Source organism: Anoplopoma fimbria, chromosome 19, assembly GCF_027596085.1.
Source record: "Anoplopoma fimbria isolate UVic2021 breed Golden Eagle Sablefish chromosome 19, Afim_UVic_2022, whole genome shotgun sequence".
In the NCBI taxonomy this organism is placed as follows: domain Eukaryota; kingdom Metazoa; phylum Chordata; class Actinopteri; order Perciformes; family Anoplopomatidae; genus Anoplopoma; species Anoplopoma fimbria.
Genome location: NC_072467.1, coordinates 19,516,540 through 19,532,060, shown reverse-complemented (window position 1 = coordinate 19,532,060; position 15,521 = coordinate 19,516,540). Strand labels below are relative to the sequence as shown.

Here is a 15,521-nt window from a genome sequence, read left to right as displayed (position 1 = left end):
TGTAAATACGTATTGGGAGCTCTTATGCACTTAAAAATATGCACACAGTAATTGATGCAAGATTTATAACAATTTATTTCTTAAAAAACTGCCTTAACTTAAAATAGAGCAAAGAGCTATAGAAATATAAATATTTCATTGCAGTTTGCTCACGAGGTCTTAACAACAAATGAAGCTAAGCATTCTTAGACGAGCTGTTCACCCAAAAACTTTTTTGCATGTTTCTTTTGCATATATTTGTTTTGCATATTTCCTAAAAGCAGCACATAAAAATGTGACTAAAATGGCAACACTACCTTTGTTACAGATATGCCCTTTGTCTATTGGCTCGATCCTTTGGAAAAGAAATACTAGTAAGCTACTGCAATGACACAAGTCTTTTGACTTTGCTAGAATAAAGCAGTGGTAATTTAAGGTCAGAGAAATATTGCATAATTGTTATCAGTCTGCAGAGGTTTGTTGTCTTTGAGCCGTCATGCTCCTCCTGGCTCGCCTTGAGTTTTGGCGCCTGATTAGTAGTCGTCTCCCCGGCTCACAACCTCCTTGTAGGTGGGCCTGAGTAGGATGGTGTGCTCGTACTGGGCGGTGTAGCTGCCCTTGATGTCGCAGAGAGGTGGGTACGGGTCTATGATGCCAAGGTCACACAGATTCTTCAACGCCATCAGGTACTTGCTCTCGCCCAGGCGGTCCAGCCAGCGGCGGCAGAACGCCAAAGTGCAAAAGTTCTCATTGATCACGTTCAGCAGATGTTTAGCCCTTGGAAGTCTGCAGCACAGTAACAACACAGAGTCCACAGTGAGACAAACTGGATATTGACTCTATAGATGTAATCGTTCAGATATGACGCTTTATTCATTATCTCTTTTGTTAAAATTATGGATTTGCAGACAAAATATGAGGAGAAAATCAACCTACAAATAACTTTTCTGAATCAATATTTTAGATTTAAATACGGGGATGAGATGAAAACAGCAGAGCCAACCTTAATGGTACGTGTCCAACATTGAAGTTTTTCATGTAATGTGAGCACTCCATGTCATCGTGGACTGCACCTCTTCCTGTGCTGCCAAATGTCTCAATGGCGTACGCTTCACCTTCCTGAGAGGCAACAAAAACAGAGGGACAAAATTTTTTTGTTTGATTGTTTATGTTAAATGTTGAATAACTGTGAAAGCTTATGCATCTTTCTGCTGAGCAGGTGTGAAATTACTGAAAGGACACAACCCCTCCAGGGGGACTGAGAGTAAATTTAATAAAAACCTCAGGATGCCAGCAGGTGACATATTCATGTGTAGTCTATTAAGGACAGAAGTGTCCTTTGCGGAGCAGCGCCTCGTGCGAGTTGATTGGCTGGTTTCGATTGGCGTTTTGTGTCTCTATCAGCGCTTGGCTGTTGTTAGAGTCCCTGTGGTATTAGCTGATAACACTGCGACACCCTCTCTCACTGCACCGATAATCAGTCAAAGTGCTAGCACCCCCGTGGTACGCCCAGCTGCCACTCTCCGTTCACAAAGAGGGTAATGGCCCTGTTACACCAACACACTTCAGCTAAAAATATAACACGCAAATCTGCCACCTCAGCAGCAGCCCCCCTCCCATCAACCCCTCCCCCTTACCCTCCTGGACCCATCAGGTAAAACGCTTGACTCAGCTACTTGCCAATTAAAATGCTAAGTTCTGTCCAACTACAGATGTGTGCTGCAGCTGTGCAGGTGTGAGGCAGGCGTGGATCTCAGCGTAGTCCTCTGCAAAATGTAACTCAGTGCAAAGCCATGTTTCTCCTTGGTGAAGGACCAGCCTGTTAATGAACTCTGGGTGCCCACAATTCAGTTCTTTTTATGATGACATGAGGAGCCGGAGTTTTAACACGTGTTGCTGCTCGATGCGGCTGGTAATTCCATTAAAAGGTGTAATTGAAGTGCTGACGAGGGTGACTAAAAAGCTGTTAGAGCAGTGAATGGGAACACTTCTCCACACCCCATCGTAACCCTAACCAGCCACATGTTCTTCCAATTACACTTAAGAATTAAAACAGGTTTATTTATATGCAAGGTCAAGCAGCTAATAAAGGTTTTAATTTCAGGCACTCCAGTGAAAAGAATCTCGTCACATCCACATTTGAATCATATGAAACAACATTTTGACGAAGCTATAATCGCTGATGTACAAACCTCCATCCTTGTGGCTTCTCCTCCTTTAACAATAGGGACTGTCTTCCCTGAGTGTATCCTGTACTGTCCAATGGAGTGGCCATTGAGATTCCTGATTGGCTTCACTATAAAGAAAACACCACACAGAGGTTGAATAACTAGGAAGTAGCGCTGAACCGGTGCATGAAAGAGAAGAGATGATAAATGACCTTGATATGTTTTCCCATCTATCTCCACTTCATAAGACTCCATGACTTCCTGAATGGTCTCACCGACATCACAAAGGCGCACATCAATTCCTGCAAACTGAGGCAGAGAGTTGTACACATGCATCGTATGATAACTACCTGAAAAGTAGCTCCTATGTTAGTCTATGTAATACTTGTATCTAAATATTAGTTCCGTAAATATGAATCCGTACACTGACAACTTCAATGAATCGTTCCTGAAATCTGAACCAGGTACTAAAAGGGAAGTGCAAATTTTGTATTTCATAATTTATTGAAACATCCTTATCTCCTGATTATTTGAGTCTCGATACACTTTGAAGTTACTGATAAAATAAGGTGTATACTTGTTTTTTCATTTTCCATATTGTATACTGTGCTTGCTGAAGATGTGTACAAGTATTTTACTTTTTTTTTAAGGTAAGTGATTTATACTAAGGGAGCCACTGATTTTTAGAGCATGAATTATATGTTCTTTGTTCTTCATGCCATTGAGTGACTGTATTTGTGCACATTTGTAACATTAAATTCACGTTTGTTTCTTTATTGTTGTGACACTTCTTTCAATTTTCTTTATCTTATCATTACTTCCTCATTTTGTCCATACCATTTGTATGTCCCCCTCTGTAAAGTTAGTAGGAATCCATAACTTCATTATAATGACCTTAACTTGTAATTTTCTTCCTAGGAATCAACCATTAGAGCCAGATAAAACTAAATTATCAATAGCTGCATTATTTTAGAGGTTTAATTGTAATACTTTGCAATGTAGACATAAATATGAATGTAAATGTGATCTGAATTTGATGATTCTCATTCCTTGGTAGGTAGTCAGGATTCTTTGTGTAACCAGCAGTACAAACAAGCACCATGCAGGGGAAGATCTGTATTACCTTAATGCCGGTGTCAGTTGCGTCTCTTACAGCCTCCAGCAGCCTGTCATACTTTGGATTGAAAGTGACGGTGAAGGCACAGTCTATTATTCGACCTGAAAGACCAAAAAGTTTGGTTACTCACAACAGTTTCTATGAGGTTCTAATTTTGTGGAAATATTCTGAATGTAATCATCTAAAAAAAAAAGTGAAATTTAATTAACTTGCGAAAACAGTTTATTCCAGCCGGTAAGAATTATAATGTAATCATCATTTTACCATTTCATAATAAATGCCAAGTGTGAAATGGCACCGCAGAACTGAAAAAGCACTTAAAAAGTTATTAGGGATCTCTAACCGTTGATGTGCGTTCCAAAGTCAATTTTGCAGACGTCGTCGTAGCGCAGCACTGTGGGGTCTCCTGCGTTTGGGGTGTAGTGGGCAGCACAGTGGTTGATGGAGCAGCCGGTGGGGAAGGCCAGGCCTGCCTTTAGCCCGTTTTCTTTGATGAGCCTCCTGGAGCAGTCCTCCAGCTTCTCACTGCCAGAAACAGAAAGCGGCACAAAGAGGACAATGGATGACGGGAACAATGAGACTGTTGTCAGGGGCAGATAATGCATCCAGAAGTGGTTGGAGCCGCACAAAAGATGTTCTGCTCTCTTTGATGGTTTTAAAACAGTCTATTTCAGGCTAGAACAAAGGTGCTGAAACCATATCAATATCAGTTACAAAATGAGCCCAGGCAGGAATGAGCAGCCCAGATTTAAGACCATTAAAAGATGCTCAAGGTCAATATCTCTCTGCGTTTCTCACCAGATGTCAATCATTAACATCCCTGGTTTGATCCAGCTCCTGACATACGAGCGGACCTGACGATGTGCCTCGGCCGCTTCCCTGAAATCGGTCCACATCTCCTCGTTGGCCCTGTCCATCGCCCGCTTCTCTTCACTGGTGGTCCGCCACGCTGCACTGCGCCTGGTGGGAGGTAGACAGGCACACCGCCGAGAGGAGGAACTCATTATTTTCTCATTATACAAATACTTGTAACGAGAATATGACACACTTGTAGGAACCCTGCACAGGTGAAAGTCGTGTTGTCAAACCTGACGAAATGAATTTGCTGCTGATGGGGAAATTAAGCCACACACTAAACAATGCACCTCCTCACGTTGTCCAAGTTCAAAAGCAAAGAGACCTACATAAAAACTAGGCATGTCACACAGCAGAAGACTACTGCTGTGAGTGTGAGGGACGATGTGGAGGTCACACACCCGTCTTTCGATGGTGGATATTCACACTCCTCTCCCTTTGGAAAGTCTCCGTTGGGATAAAGCTCACAAATAGGGATTGAGGGAGGGTCAGTCTGTCCCTTCACTGTGGCCCAGATATAGTGAGAAGGAGATGAAAGCAGCCGGAGAGAGGAAAGAAAACACATGTTATCCCCCTCATGTCAAACACATTAGCATTTCAAACCTAGCTAGAGAATACAGTACAGCTCCTGACTTACAGATCTAATTAAGCAAGAGTAAAAGAATTGAATTATGATGAGAGAAAAATTGGAGGCAATAAAAAAAGCACTTATATATAGTGGGTTTTAATGATATTTAGGACGTACTGAGTATAATGTCATATATTTTGTCCTGTCTGTCCGACATGTAAGGTCCTGCAGCATTATGTACTACATTATGTAACTGTCATGACACTTATTAAACAAGTCAACCTGCTTTTGTGCACCTGTTGTATTTACCTGTGATTTAAAGGTACATCTGATGCAGTCAATTCAAACTCTAAGGTTCTTAGAGTGCTGTCAATCTATCAGTAAAATCTGAAGTGACTCTGAGACAATAAATATTCTGTCACTGGGATGTGAATTTCAGTTTAACTTTAAATCCTAAATTGAGTAAATGTTAATTCGATTCAAGTCATCTGGTGCAAAAACTGCTTACATCCTTTCTTCTTTTTCTTCTTCTTCTTCTTTTTTCCAGCTGAGTTCTCTCCTTCATCCCCATCTGTTGAAAGCATCATTAGTTTCAATACAGTTAGTGAAGTGAGGTCATATCGACAGGAGCTTGGGCACAATTCCCAGCGCGCTACTGAAAATCAGATATCACATTGCAGATATGACCAGCTGAATTTCACCGTGCGCTTCCAGGAGCTTAAAGTTCAACACAATCACCACTGCAGATGATGATGATGAAGATGATGATGACGACGGTGGTGGTGGTGAGGAGTTACCTTCTTCTCCATCCTCCTCCCTCTCTTTGTCCTCTAGTGTTTGCTGCTCCAACTGTTTTGTCACATCACCAACACCTCCGGCTTCTCCATCCCCCTCAGCTTCATTTGCCCCTGCTGCAAAGTCACAAACACACCCGTGCATGCATGTGCAGGTGAACACGCACGTGTGCACCGACAGCATGCATGCACGGACATACACCCAAGACACAACACACACACACACACACAAACACACGTATAGAGTGAGTAAATTATTTGTGGTTCAGAGTAATTCCAGGAAAGTGCATCCACTACGATCTCCACTTGGCAATGTCTGTGCATTCATTTATTTCTATACCTTGTGGGTCAATAACCTCAAGGGCATATGTACCTTGCAGCATTATGACATTTAGCCCTTCAAAGACAGAGCTATACAACACTTTACCTAAGGCAGGTTCAAAAAGTCAAGCTTTCCTGGGATTTTATTCTTCCATAGTATGAGGTAGTATTTGACTGGTTGTTTCTTTATGTTAATATTACACACTGGTTGTCATCTTATTGCACTAAAACTGTGGATACTTCTATTACATAATTTCACACGGCTTAGGGGGGTGGGGGGTGGGGGATTATGAAACATTTTTAATCTGGAGTAAAAATTTGATTTTTTTCCCACTCATATCTTGAAATGACAGCTTTCAATCAGTTTTGATGATACATTCCTTATTTCCAGAGGTTGTCACGTTTCCAAATGAGCTCAGCTCCTGAGGCAGCCGCTCAGAGTTGGGACATCTGGACAGGAATGCCATCTGACAGGTTGGAAAGTCTCCTGTCCCGCATATGTGATGCTCGTGCTCTCTATATATCGAGTGGCACTGGAGGAGACAATTTTGCGCTATTTCTTTTTTTCTTCAACCTATTCTCTGGCCGGAAAAAAAAGTGATGCCTCTTACCTGCTGCGGTGGTCTTATTCCTCTTCTTCTTTCTTCTCCTTTTCTTTACTGATTCCGGGGCGTCCGGGTCATCCCTCTCCTCGTTCAAGTCGTCCCCATTGAGAAGTTGCGGCTCCACTTCACACTGAAGCTGTAGCTCCGCCATGATCAGCGACCGAGGGATGAAGTGACGCATAAGCTGCTGAGAGCCTCCAGTGGTCAAAGCGGAAAAGTGTGCAGGAGGAACCTGAGCCAATAATGAGCTATTAGGGGGCAACAACTTGACCCTGGAAGCCTCGAGGAAGACGATCCTCCTCTGTCCTGAGGAGCAAAAAACTTTCATTTATCATCAGATTTTTTTATTTTTTTGTCCTGTAGGGGAAATTACATTTTGGCACAAACACATAGGACAGAAAAAAAACAGTGTGTTCTTTGGGGTCTGAAATTAAATCTTAGGTTTGTCCTGATGAATGGCCTGTAAAAAAAAGAAAAGTGGAATCATCACTTTGTCTAAACCTCCAGACGCTTAGTTTCAGGTTTCTGTGCACGTACATGTGACTGCAGCTCCTCAGTGAGACTTGTGCGTCACTTATCTCGTTTGCCAACATTGACAAACACCTTATCTGTTGTATTAAATCATCTTTTGTTGCATGCATCGCGTGTTTGATGCCCAGAGACGGTCACTCCTGGTGCGTAACGTGAGTATTTGGAGTGTCTCCAAGCAACGATCTGGGCACTGTGAGTGGAGAGAGGCTCGTTTACAGGAGTGAAAGGGTGGATGTTAAATCAGCACAGGTCGGGGTTGTTCATATGTTGTTGCGTGGACGTCTCACGTTTCACAGCGTGTTATCTGCGTTTTTATGAGGTTCAAGTTTTAATTCTTTAGGAAAAAATGACTTCTGCAGTCGCGCTGACGGGATTCAGAATTGGCCCTTTGTATTTCTTTGACCAGGTGGGCTGATGATTCATTTGACTGACTTTAGTTCAAAAGCATCAGCAAATTGTTAATCGTGTAACTGATCTCTCTGCAGCCAACAAAACGAAATCGGATTAAAGGAACACGAAGCAGCATTTTGCATTTTAATTTGCCAAATGAAGGAGCGCAGTCAGAAGACACAACTCAAAGGTAATTCAAATCCCTTATTGCTACAAATCATTTTAACATTTTCTTCCTAGTGAGACTAATACATTTGCTCTTTTTTTTTTAAATTTTTTACATAGTATTGGAGAGAATGACAACCCAGAAGGTACACGTGATGAGCTCACTCCGAGGCTGCCAGGTGAAACATGTGGAGATGTTAAACCTGATACCTCCTCTGCTGTCGGTGCTGCACTCAACATAAAGGACCACGATCCAGTGGAGGCATACAAGAGAGCTGCACCTCAGTTATTAAACGAAGTGGCTCGACTACTTTCTCAACATAAGTGGACTGAGGAGGGGCGTATTCCTCATGGGATTGTTAATATTCTGAATTACTCCTGGAGAGATCTGGCTGCGGGGTCGGTGCACTTAAAGAGCCAAGAAGAGGCTGGCACACGACGAAAGACGCCCAGAGGTTCAGTGAATTTGGATGAAGGTTCATCCCGTCAGGTGTCCCCCAAAGACAAAAGGGAGGCAGAAGAGAGAAACTCGTGTGTTGTGGGAAATGCTGGTCCCTCTGTGAGAAAACCACAAGTCAGCTCAAACCCACGCGTGAAAAAGCGAAAACACTCTTCAAATAGAGGTGAATGAATCTCTGTGACACATCTTTTTGATCACCCACTTCCCCAAGGAAAAGAAAAAAAAAACTAGATGTAAAGTTAAAATTCCCAAAATACTCATGGGCCTAGATCAAAAGAAGACTGTAAGTCAAATTTGTGAGATATACTACAAAAAGGGAAGCCAAACTTTTAATATATTTTTTAAAATTATACAATATGTTTTACAACTGGCTTAAAAAGTACAAATAATTTATTTATTAACAATTAATTAAGCATTTAGTTACAACCCAAACCCTTTAAAAAAAATGCATTATTAAGTTGGATACAAATTATGTAAAATTGAGAATAAGACAGGACAGACAACTATATATTTTTTACTATGTGCCATAGTTAATGTGGGTAAGAGAAATAACGAAAGTGAGTTATTTCTTGTGACTGAACGTGAGGAGGGCTTTAGTTGCAAGCTTGTGGAAGTGAGAGGATTAGTTTACCAGAGAGGACAATGTAGCTGGTAGCTGGGCACCGATGTACTGCTGTCTGTTAATCAGTTACAGAGCTATTGAGTTACGTTATTCAGTTCCCTGATGCCACCGTTAGTGACTGATATATGGCTCGTATTGTCTATAAAAATTCAATAGAAGGTGAATTAAAGACTTCAGATGACAAACTGACTGAGTTTCATACTCTCACTCCCCGACAGCTCAAAACTCCACCACCGGCAGTTTCTCCATGTCATCCAACAGCTGCAGTAATCCCGGTAAGACAAGGAGCTGACGCATTGTGTTAATGGTGGTTGACTGTGTGACACTGCTGCCTCAGCTGGATGTGATTTGTGTTCAGGTTGGATCATCCAGCCAAAGCAGCCCTCCTGTGATGAGCCTCAGCAGATCAGTTTGTGTCAGTGGGTGGTGAAGCGACTCCAGGCGGCAAGAAGTCCAGAGTGTGTTGCTGCATTAGGCCTATGGCAAATTCATTTCAAATGAGGGGTTACACTGCAAAATGTCTTATCAAAGAAGAAAGGAATCAGATTTTTTAGGGATGACAATGTTGGTCGACTGGTCGGTCCAAATTGAAATATCCCAAATATAATTGGATTGATCAGCATTGAATTTGATGCAGATAGTCAGGGCTGTGGTGATCCTCTGACTTCTCCCATGGCACCACCATGAACTTTCTATTTGTGGTTTTGATTGAAATGTTTTAACAACCACCACACATTCACACTCAAGTTGAATTGTAATAACTTTGGCTAAACATCAGCATGTTAGCACTGTCATTGTGGGCATATGGCATGCTGATGTTAGCATTTAGATCAAAGAATAGTTCTAGCTATGTCTTTTTTTTATTTTTTATGACTAATTTAAATTAATCTTTAAGTTTTGGAGAGTGATGTTTCTTTAGTATACATGACAAGAAACATATCCCTACTGAAATGTACATTTGGTCAACCGTTATTGAAACTTGTAGATGCTTCATTTTGCAATGTAACCCCTCATAAATACAAAATTAGATATCTGTTATTGAAGTATACACGTTTACTTCATCTCCGTATAGAAAACTGCAAACAACTGTACAGGACCTGAGCAAGCCCCTATTGCTCCGTCACTATGGTGATGCAAAGGCCAAACTGAAAGACAGGAGAGCGAGGAGAAGGGCCCAACCTGCCACTTTAGTGAATGGGATGCCCCGGATACCTGAAGTGGAGCAGCAGGATCCAGAACGGCAGAAACTACACTACAGGATGAAAGACGGCTCCTCGTTCATATAGTATTCTCATCATGTTTATTCGTAAATATATAAAATTCTAGAAGATGTCGCAGACATGTATTACATACTGCTACTGTTTCACTGCAGCTGACCTTTTGACCTTTGGATCTGCTCTCTCAGCTACCCGTCTGGCTGTATCGCAGTATGCGCGAGCCACTCAGGTCTGCCCTGCGGAGGCCTCTACACCAACGTGTTCAGTGACGGCGAGTGTCCCGTTATTCTGGCGACTATCACGGCGTCTGGGCACGGGGCCGTGACACATCCTCTCAGGTGAGTTTAGTCTTGATACATATTAACATGTTTAACACAGAGCAGTGTTGCCATAGCCACTCAGGTCTGCCCCGTGGAGGTACATTTTTTCTCAAGCGAGCTACGTTTGCAAAGTTAGAGGCAATCCATTACAGCGGGTACATCTAAAATCGGATAACAAAATTCTTCTAGGCATTAAAATGGAACTATATTGTAATAGTTCACTACGATTACAGGTATGAAGGATATATAATTGTTTTGAGGTTGTAATTAGAACCCTGATTAAAGCTTTAATAATGTGTAAAATGTTCCTCCAGCTCTACCATTACAGCAGTGTGGGACCAGGCCGGTGGATTCCTATGTGACCATCATGGGAACATAACTAAGGAATGGAGCTGGCAGACAGACCGCACACTGAGGGAGAATATTGTTATACAGGTGAAGCCACAGTGCTAGAGCGAGACTACCATAACCTTTTCCACCAATGACATATTTACTGTTATATAAAAAATGATGTCCATGTTCTTTGTGCAATATGCAAACAGAGTCAGCAACAGGTTCTATACAGAGACCAGGCCAGATGTATTCACCAGACAAGAAAGATATTCAGTGACAAGGGTAGTCGAAGGGGCTAATAATCTGGAGAGAACCTGCCATGTGAGATAATTGTGAGATGTGCATGTGGGAAATGTCACATTTAGGGGGAACAAAGCAGGGCATGTGAGGTATGATGCATGACTTACTGATGAACAAACACTTACTGCCTCTGGCAGGAACAAGACAGGTTTTATAACAGGGTATAGTGTGCAGATTAGATAACCATGTGTGAATCCATCACAATTTCTGAGTGCTTACTATACTGATAGCTATTATTTATTGTCTTTGTTTTATAGAAACCCGTAAATGTGTTTTTGTCTCCTATAGTTGTCAGATGTAATCTCTGTGAGGCTGCTCAGTGGAACGTCTGCCATGCTCAGCTTCAGGTGTAACAACGAAAGCGTTCAACTTCCTTTTTCGGCTCTGACCAACATTAACCAATCACAGGAAACGGTGAGATCAACAATTAAAATGAGGGGACAAAAAGTACATTTATGATAACAATTCAAATCTATAATTTCTATTCTGAATTGACAGACTTGTTTGCAGACTGAAGCAAAGTTTACCTCTGATTCTGCTCAAGACTTGCTGTTGAGGAAGTCAAAATCCTCTGCTGTGGTACTAGAGAGCAAGAGGAACCTGTTCCTGACACCCGTAAGAGACGTTTTTATCACCATACGAAGACATTATATACATTTATGGACTCAAAACACCCAAATCTCAAAAGAACAGCCAAGGCTAATACAATCTGTTACAACAATACCTTTGAAGATGCTTCAATAGGTCTCTTTGTATAAAAACAGCATTTTTTCGTTCTATATCATACCATCCAAGTAATGATTAATTGCAGGTGTCTGTGTGTTCCCGGGAGGTCCTCCAGATGGTCAGAGAGGTGGAGGGGCTGGAGGAGCCGTCAGCACAGTGGAGGAGAAGAGGGCATGTTGGCAGGGAGCTGAAGATGCTTCAGCAGAGAGTCAGAAGCATCCTGGACGGCTGGCTGGATTATTACCAAGTGGCCATCGGTACGTACCTGTGCACATGGCCTTTCTGAGACTTACAGCTTTTCTGAAATGTGCTTCCCAGCTGGGATGTACTGAGCATTTTGAGTTATTTAAGGGTACCTTGCGAAAAAAAAAAGAATAACTTTGAGCCAATCGGACCAAGTAAGGTTGTTTCAGAGTGATTCTGCGAAGCAAAAAGTTACAGTATCGCTTCATCCTGCAAACTCGACATTATTGAATAGTTCCATCAGGATCTTGTTCACGGTCACTCGTGTCACTCGGTGTCTGTGTGCATTTCTGAGTGACCTCCTCTTCTCCTTCAGGTATCAAGTGTCCTGACACGGAGCGGATGTCAGTTGCCCCACTGAGGACCAGGCTGAGGAGAGAGGTACTGTCAACCGCTCTGCCCTCCCTGCACCCACCTGAGCGGGCAGATGCTGAGCCAGTCCGGCCTGAGAGGGGAAGAAATGAGTTACGTGAGCTACACAGACATCCGTCAACAGTGGAAGGACCTCGGGACTCCTACGTCAAGCTGCCAAGGTGCCGCTTTACCTGCCTCCCTACCTATCTGTCCTTAAACAGAACCCAGTGATTGATTTATAGTAGTGAAAGAAACATATTATTTATTGATCAGTTTCAGGTGCTTGAGCTCTGCTAGACTTTGCACAGATGTATACTGTATTATGCAATATATAACATTTCACTGTCTTTACCTTTTATGTTGCCAGGACATCAAAAAAGCAAACAAAAGAGGAGCTCCGTGTCACACGGATAGGACCCCTTCAAATTTATGGCAACATCAAACTTGAGTAAGACCCACTTGTATTACTGACAGGCACTGCAACACATTCAAGTTTTATTTGGTAGAAAATGACATTTACTGCAGTTTATAAGAGTAAGAGTATATTTACGATGATAGCTTCACTGTCACCTCCACCCTGCCAGGTCAGTGATTCTTCAAAACAGCGCAGATTTGCAGCCCTCTGCTGTCACCCGCTGTGCAGCCCCGCCGTCGGTCACGCCCACCACCCCCTCCACCCCCCTCACAGCGTGCCCTGCTCTGCTGAGAGCTGCCCTGCTGGGGGAGGGAGGGCGCAGGCGGTGCTGCTGCAGCGCTAAACTGATGCCAGTGATCACGGACCTGGAGTACGATGCCTTCATTATGGGCCAGCCTCCACACAGTCAACAGATCCTGGTGGTGTGCGTGACTCCGCCCCTCCGACCCGTCAACACACGAACGGTATCCGACCAGGACGTGCTGGAGCAGCTTTACAGGAGGAGGAACAAGCACAGGAGCATGCCCTGTACTCAGGTGTGAATTCTGTCTCACATACAGGAGGTAGACAAAATAAGGAAAACACAATATGTGGCAATTTTTATTTGGATCACCTGTTAAATACTGTATGAATACTCAGCTAGGCATCATTACAGTCTCTGATTTAAAGTGTGCATCATTTGTTTGTTGTATCACTGTAGGTAAAATAGCATCCAGATTACATAATCAGCAAGAACGCTAAATGTGTACTTAGATATATACAGCTTTGCACAGACTACAAAACAAAGGGTCAGTTAAAGACAAACTACAGTCAGCAGGATATTGCATAGAATGTATTTCTATAAATTTAGTAACAGGTTTTTTTTTTTTTTTTTTTTTTTTTTTAAATCTAGTGCCAGATGGATTCATTTCGCCTGGTGAGGTATGAGATGTCAACCGGAGAGCCCAGCTGTGGAGGGGAGAACATGCTGCTGCAGCAGCGGCACAACGCTGCTCCTGGAATGGTCCTGGTCAGTAAACCCTCTGCAGGCTTGACTGAAGGCTGCAGGCTCCGCTCAGTGCAGGTTTTCATGGTTCCCACTTGGTGGCAGCAGCAGTGCTCGCCTTAAGCAGAGGAGGTGATAGCATGAAAGGGATGGGGTGGAGGAAGACGGTAGTAAGGTGCTTTCTTTTTCAAGAAACCCAGCCATTTATTATAAAAGCACTGGAGGCTTACAAGCAGTCATGGATTCTTAATCACAAAAGGGATTTTTGCTGATGACCCAGTCTTACTCAAATTGTATACACACACTGGAGGATCCTCTGTTGTGAAATCTAAAAATACCCATTTCCAAACATCTAAAGTAAATTCTCTTGTGATAGATGTACATCAGAGGGAAGCTGCTGTTTGTGGGCCACATATTCAGTGGTCACAGCTGCTCTGTCAGGGACCTTCAAAAGCAAATCTCCAGAACCAGGGGAGACTACAGATTAGGTCTAAGCCTCTCTTCAGACTACAAGTACAGGTACTTATACACCATACCCAGTGTAAATCTGATGCACTGTAAGTACCTCAATCATCGCTGTAATGTAGGGTGAATGTAAGGGGAGTAAACTTAAAACAGTTGTCAGTGATCATTGTGAAATTGAAAGCACATTCAAGGTGAATTATTTAACTAAAATACATTTCAGTCATAAAGAGTTTACTTCTTCTGATGTGTTCATCCGTGGTGAAAGAAGCAGCGGTACCACACTGTTATTTACTCCATTAGAAGTAAAAGCATTCAAATTTTTACTGAATAAAAAATATGAAGGTATTAGGAAGAAAATGTTCTTAAAGTATCAAACGTAAAAGGACTCATTTGGCAGAATGGCCCTTGACAGTGTTTTATTATTGGATCAGTCATTAATATGTATAAATATAAGCAAGCAGTACTTCAATTTTGTAGTTTGTTGAGGGGGAGCTAATTTTATCTGCTTTATATACGGTTGGGTAGTGTAATCTAAAGTAAGCTTGTCCGACAAAGTCCACAAGTTCTGTTAGTAAAGTATAAAATACCCTAAAATATTCAAAACTTATGTAAAGTACAAAGTATCTCAAAATTGTATGTTTTACGTTCCACCACAAGTGTTTTCTGTCATTTCCTTGCAGTGATACAGTTAATAAACCTGCAGCAACAGATGCAAACAACTCACAGGATGCAACACTAAAAAAAGGAGATGACACAACACGGACTGCTTCAGTGGAAAAAGAAAAGACCAATGAAAGGTTTGTAACTGAATTAATATTTTCTAGAAATTCCTGGTATGTCACATGAACATTTTCTTTTATTCATGTGATTTGTTTGCAACACATTGTTAAAGATGAATCACCTGCCTGATATGTTTTTCCTGAACAGAAATAACTATCAACTTCCTGGTGTATCACGACAACGACGAAGAGACTTTTGTATCAAACCACACAAGACTCCAGCACTCACATCTGCTGTTATCACGCACTGAATATGCTCCAGGGACGGGGTTATGACCATATCGGTCCACTTATAGTGATTAAAAAGTCTCCAAACTGCATCAACTGTGGATTCATGCTTTTAAGTTAATGTGCAATCAAACTCCAAATACCTCTTTTGCTTACAATCTAACTTGGAGTCAATGATTAGTCTCATTTGCTCCTGACAGGCAAAATGTTTTTCAACTTTTACAACTCTTGGAGGCATTGGGGCTAAAGATCTGTAATCAAAGATAATCAGTGAAAGCTGATGTTTCAGTTTGCTTTTCATCAATGGGAAACATCTGTATTTATTGTAATATTTTAAGAGCAGATTTAATAAAAACACCAAACTATCCAGAACTGTGTTTTCTTTTCATTATCTTGTGTGTCAGGATCTTGACCAGCTACCATGCATGTCCCTCCCAGAGCTGTTTCCTCTAAGAATGACTGATTAATGAACCTGGTGACAAAAGAACAGCATGATGAAAGCACCAACCATAAAAAAAAAACATTTTCTTAGTTTTACTTCCTCAACTGTACATACAATATAGCTCACCAAGCATCAGCTG

General features: G+C 42.0%; 2 protein-coding genes across 2 annotated transcripts; one reads left to right on the top strand and one right to left on the bottom strand.

The window, feature by feature from the left end:
• Positions 1 to 332: 332 nt before the first annotated feature.
• On the bottom strand, positions 333 to 6,588 carry LOC129108705 (methionine aminopeptidase 2-like). Its single transcript, XM_054620606.1, has 11 exons — positions 6,414 to 6,588; positions 5,485 to 5,598; positions 5,196 to 5,258; positions 4,521 to 4,623; positions 4,063 to 4,224; positions 3,608 to 3,789; positions 3,271 to 3,365; positions 2,360 to 2,456; positions 2,172 to 2,275; positions 983 to 1,098; positions 333 to 765 (listed from the first exon to the last, which is right to left on the bottom strand). The coding sequence occupies exons 1-11, from the start codon at positions 6,586 to 6,588 to the stop codon at positions 513 to 515; spliced, it is 1,464 nt and encodes a 487-aa protein (XP_054476581.1). The 3' UTR covers positions 333 to 512.
• Positions 6,589 to 7,033: 445 nt separating this feature from the next.
• On the top strand, positions 7,034 to 15,292 carry LOC129107976 (uncharacterized protein C3orf20-like). The gene is made up of 18 exons (XM_054619592.1): positions 7,034 to 7,090; positions 7,279 to 7,344; positions 7,424 to 7,518; positions 7,614 to 8,116; positions 8,794 to 8,850; positions 8,934 to 9,033; positions 9,648 to 9,860; positions 9,981 to 10,130; positions 10,427 to 10,547; positions 11,034 to 11,159; positions 11,256 to 11,360; positions 11,587 to 11,728; positions 12,031 to 12,247; positions 12,653 to 13,019; positions 13,376 to 13,492; positions 13,845 to 13,987; positions 14,614 to 14,730; positions 14,861 to 15,292. The coding sequence occupies exons 1-18, from the start codon at positions 7,043 to 7,045 to the stop codon at positions 14,961 to 14,963; spliced, it is 2,790 nt and encodes a 929-aa protein (XP_054475567.1). The 5' UTR covers positions 7,034 to 7,042; the 3' UTR covers positions 14,964 to 15,292.
• Positions 15,293 to 15,521: the final 229 nt, after the last annotated feature.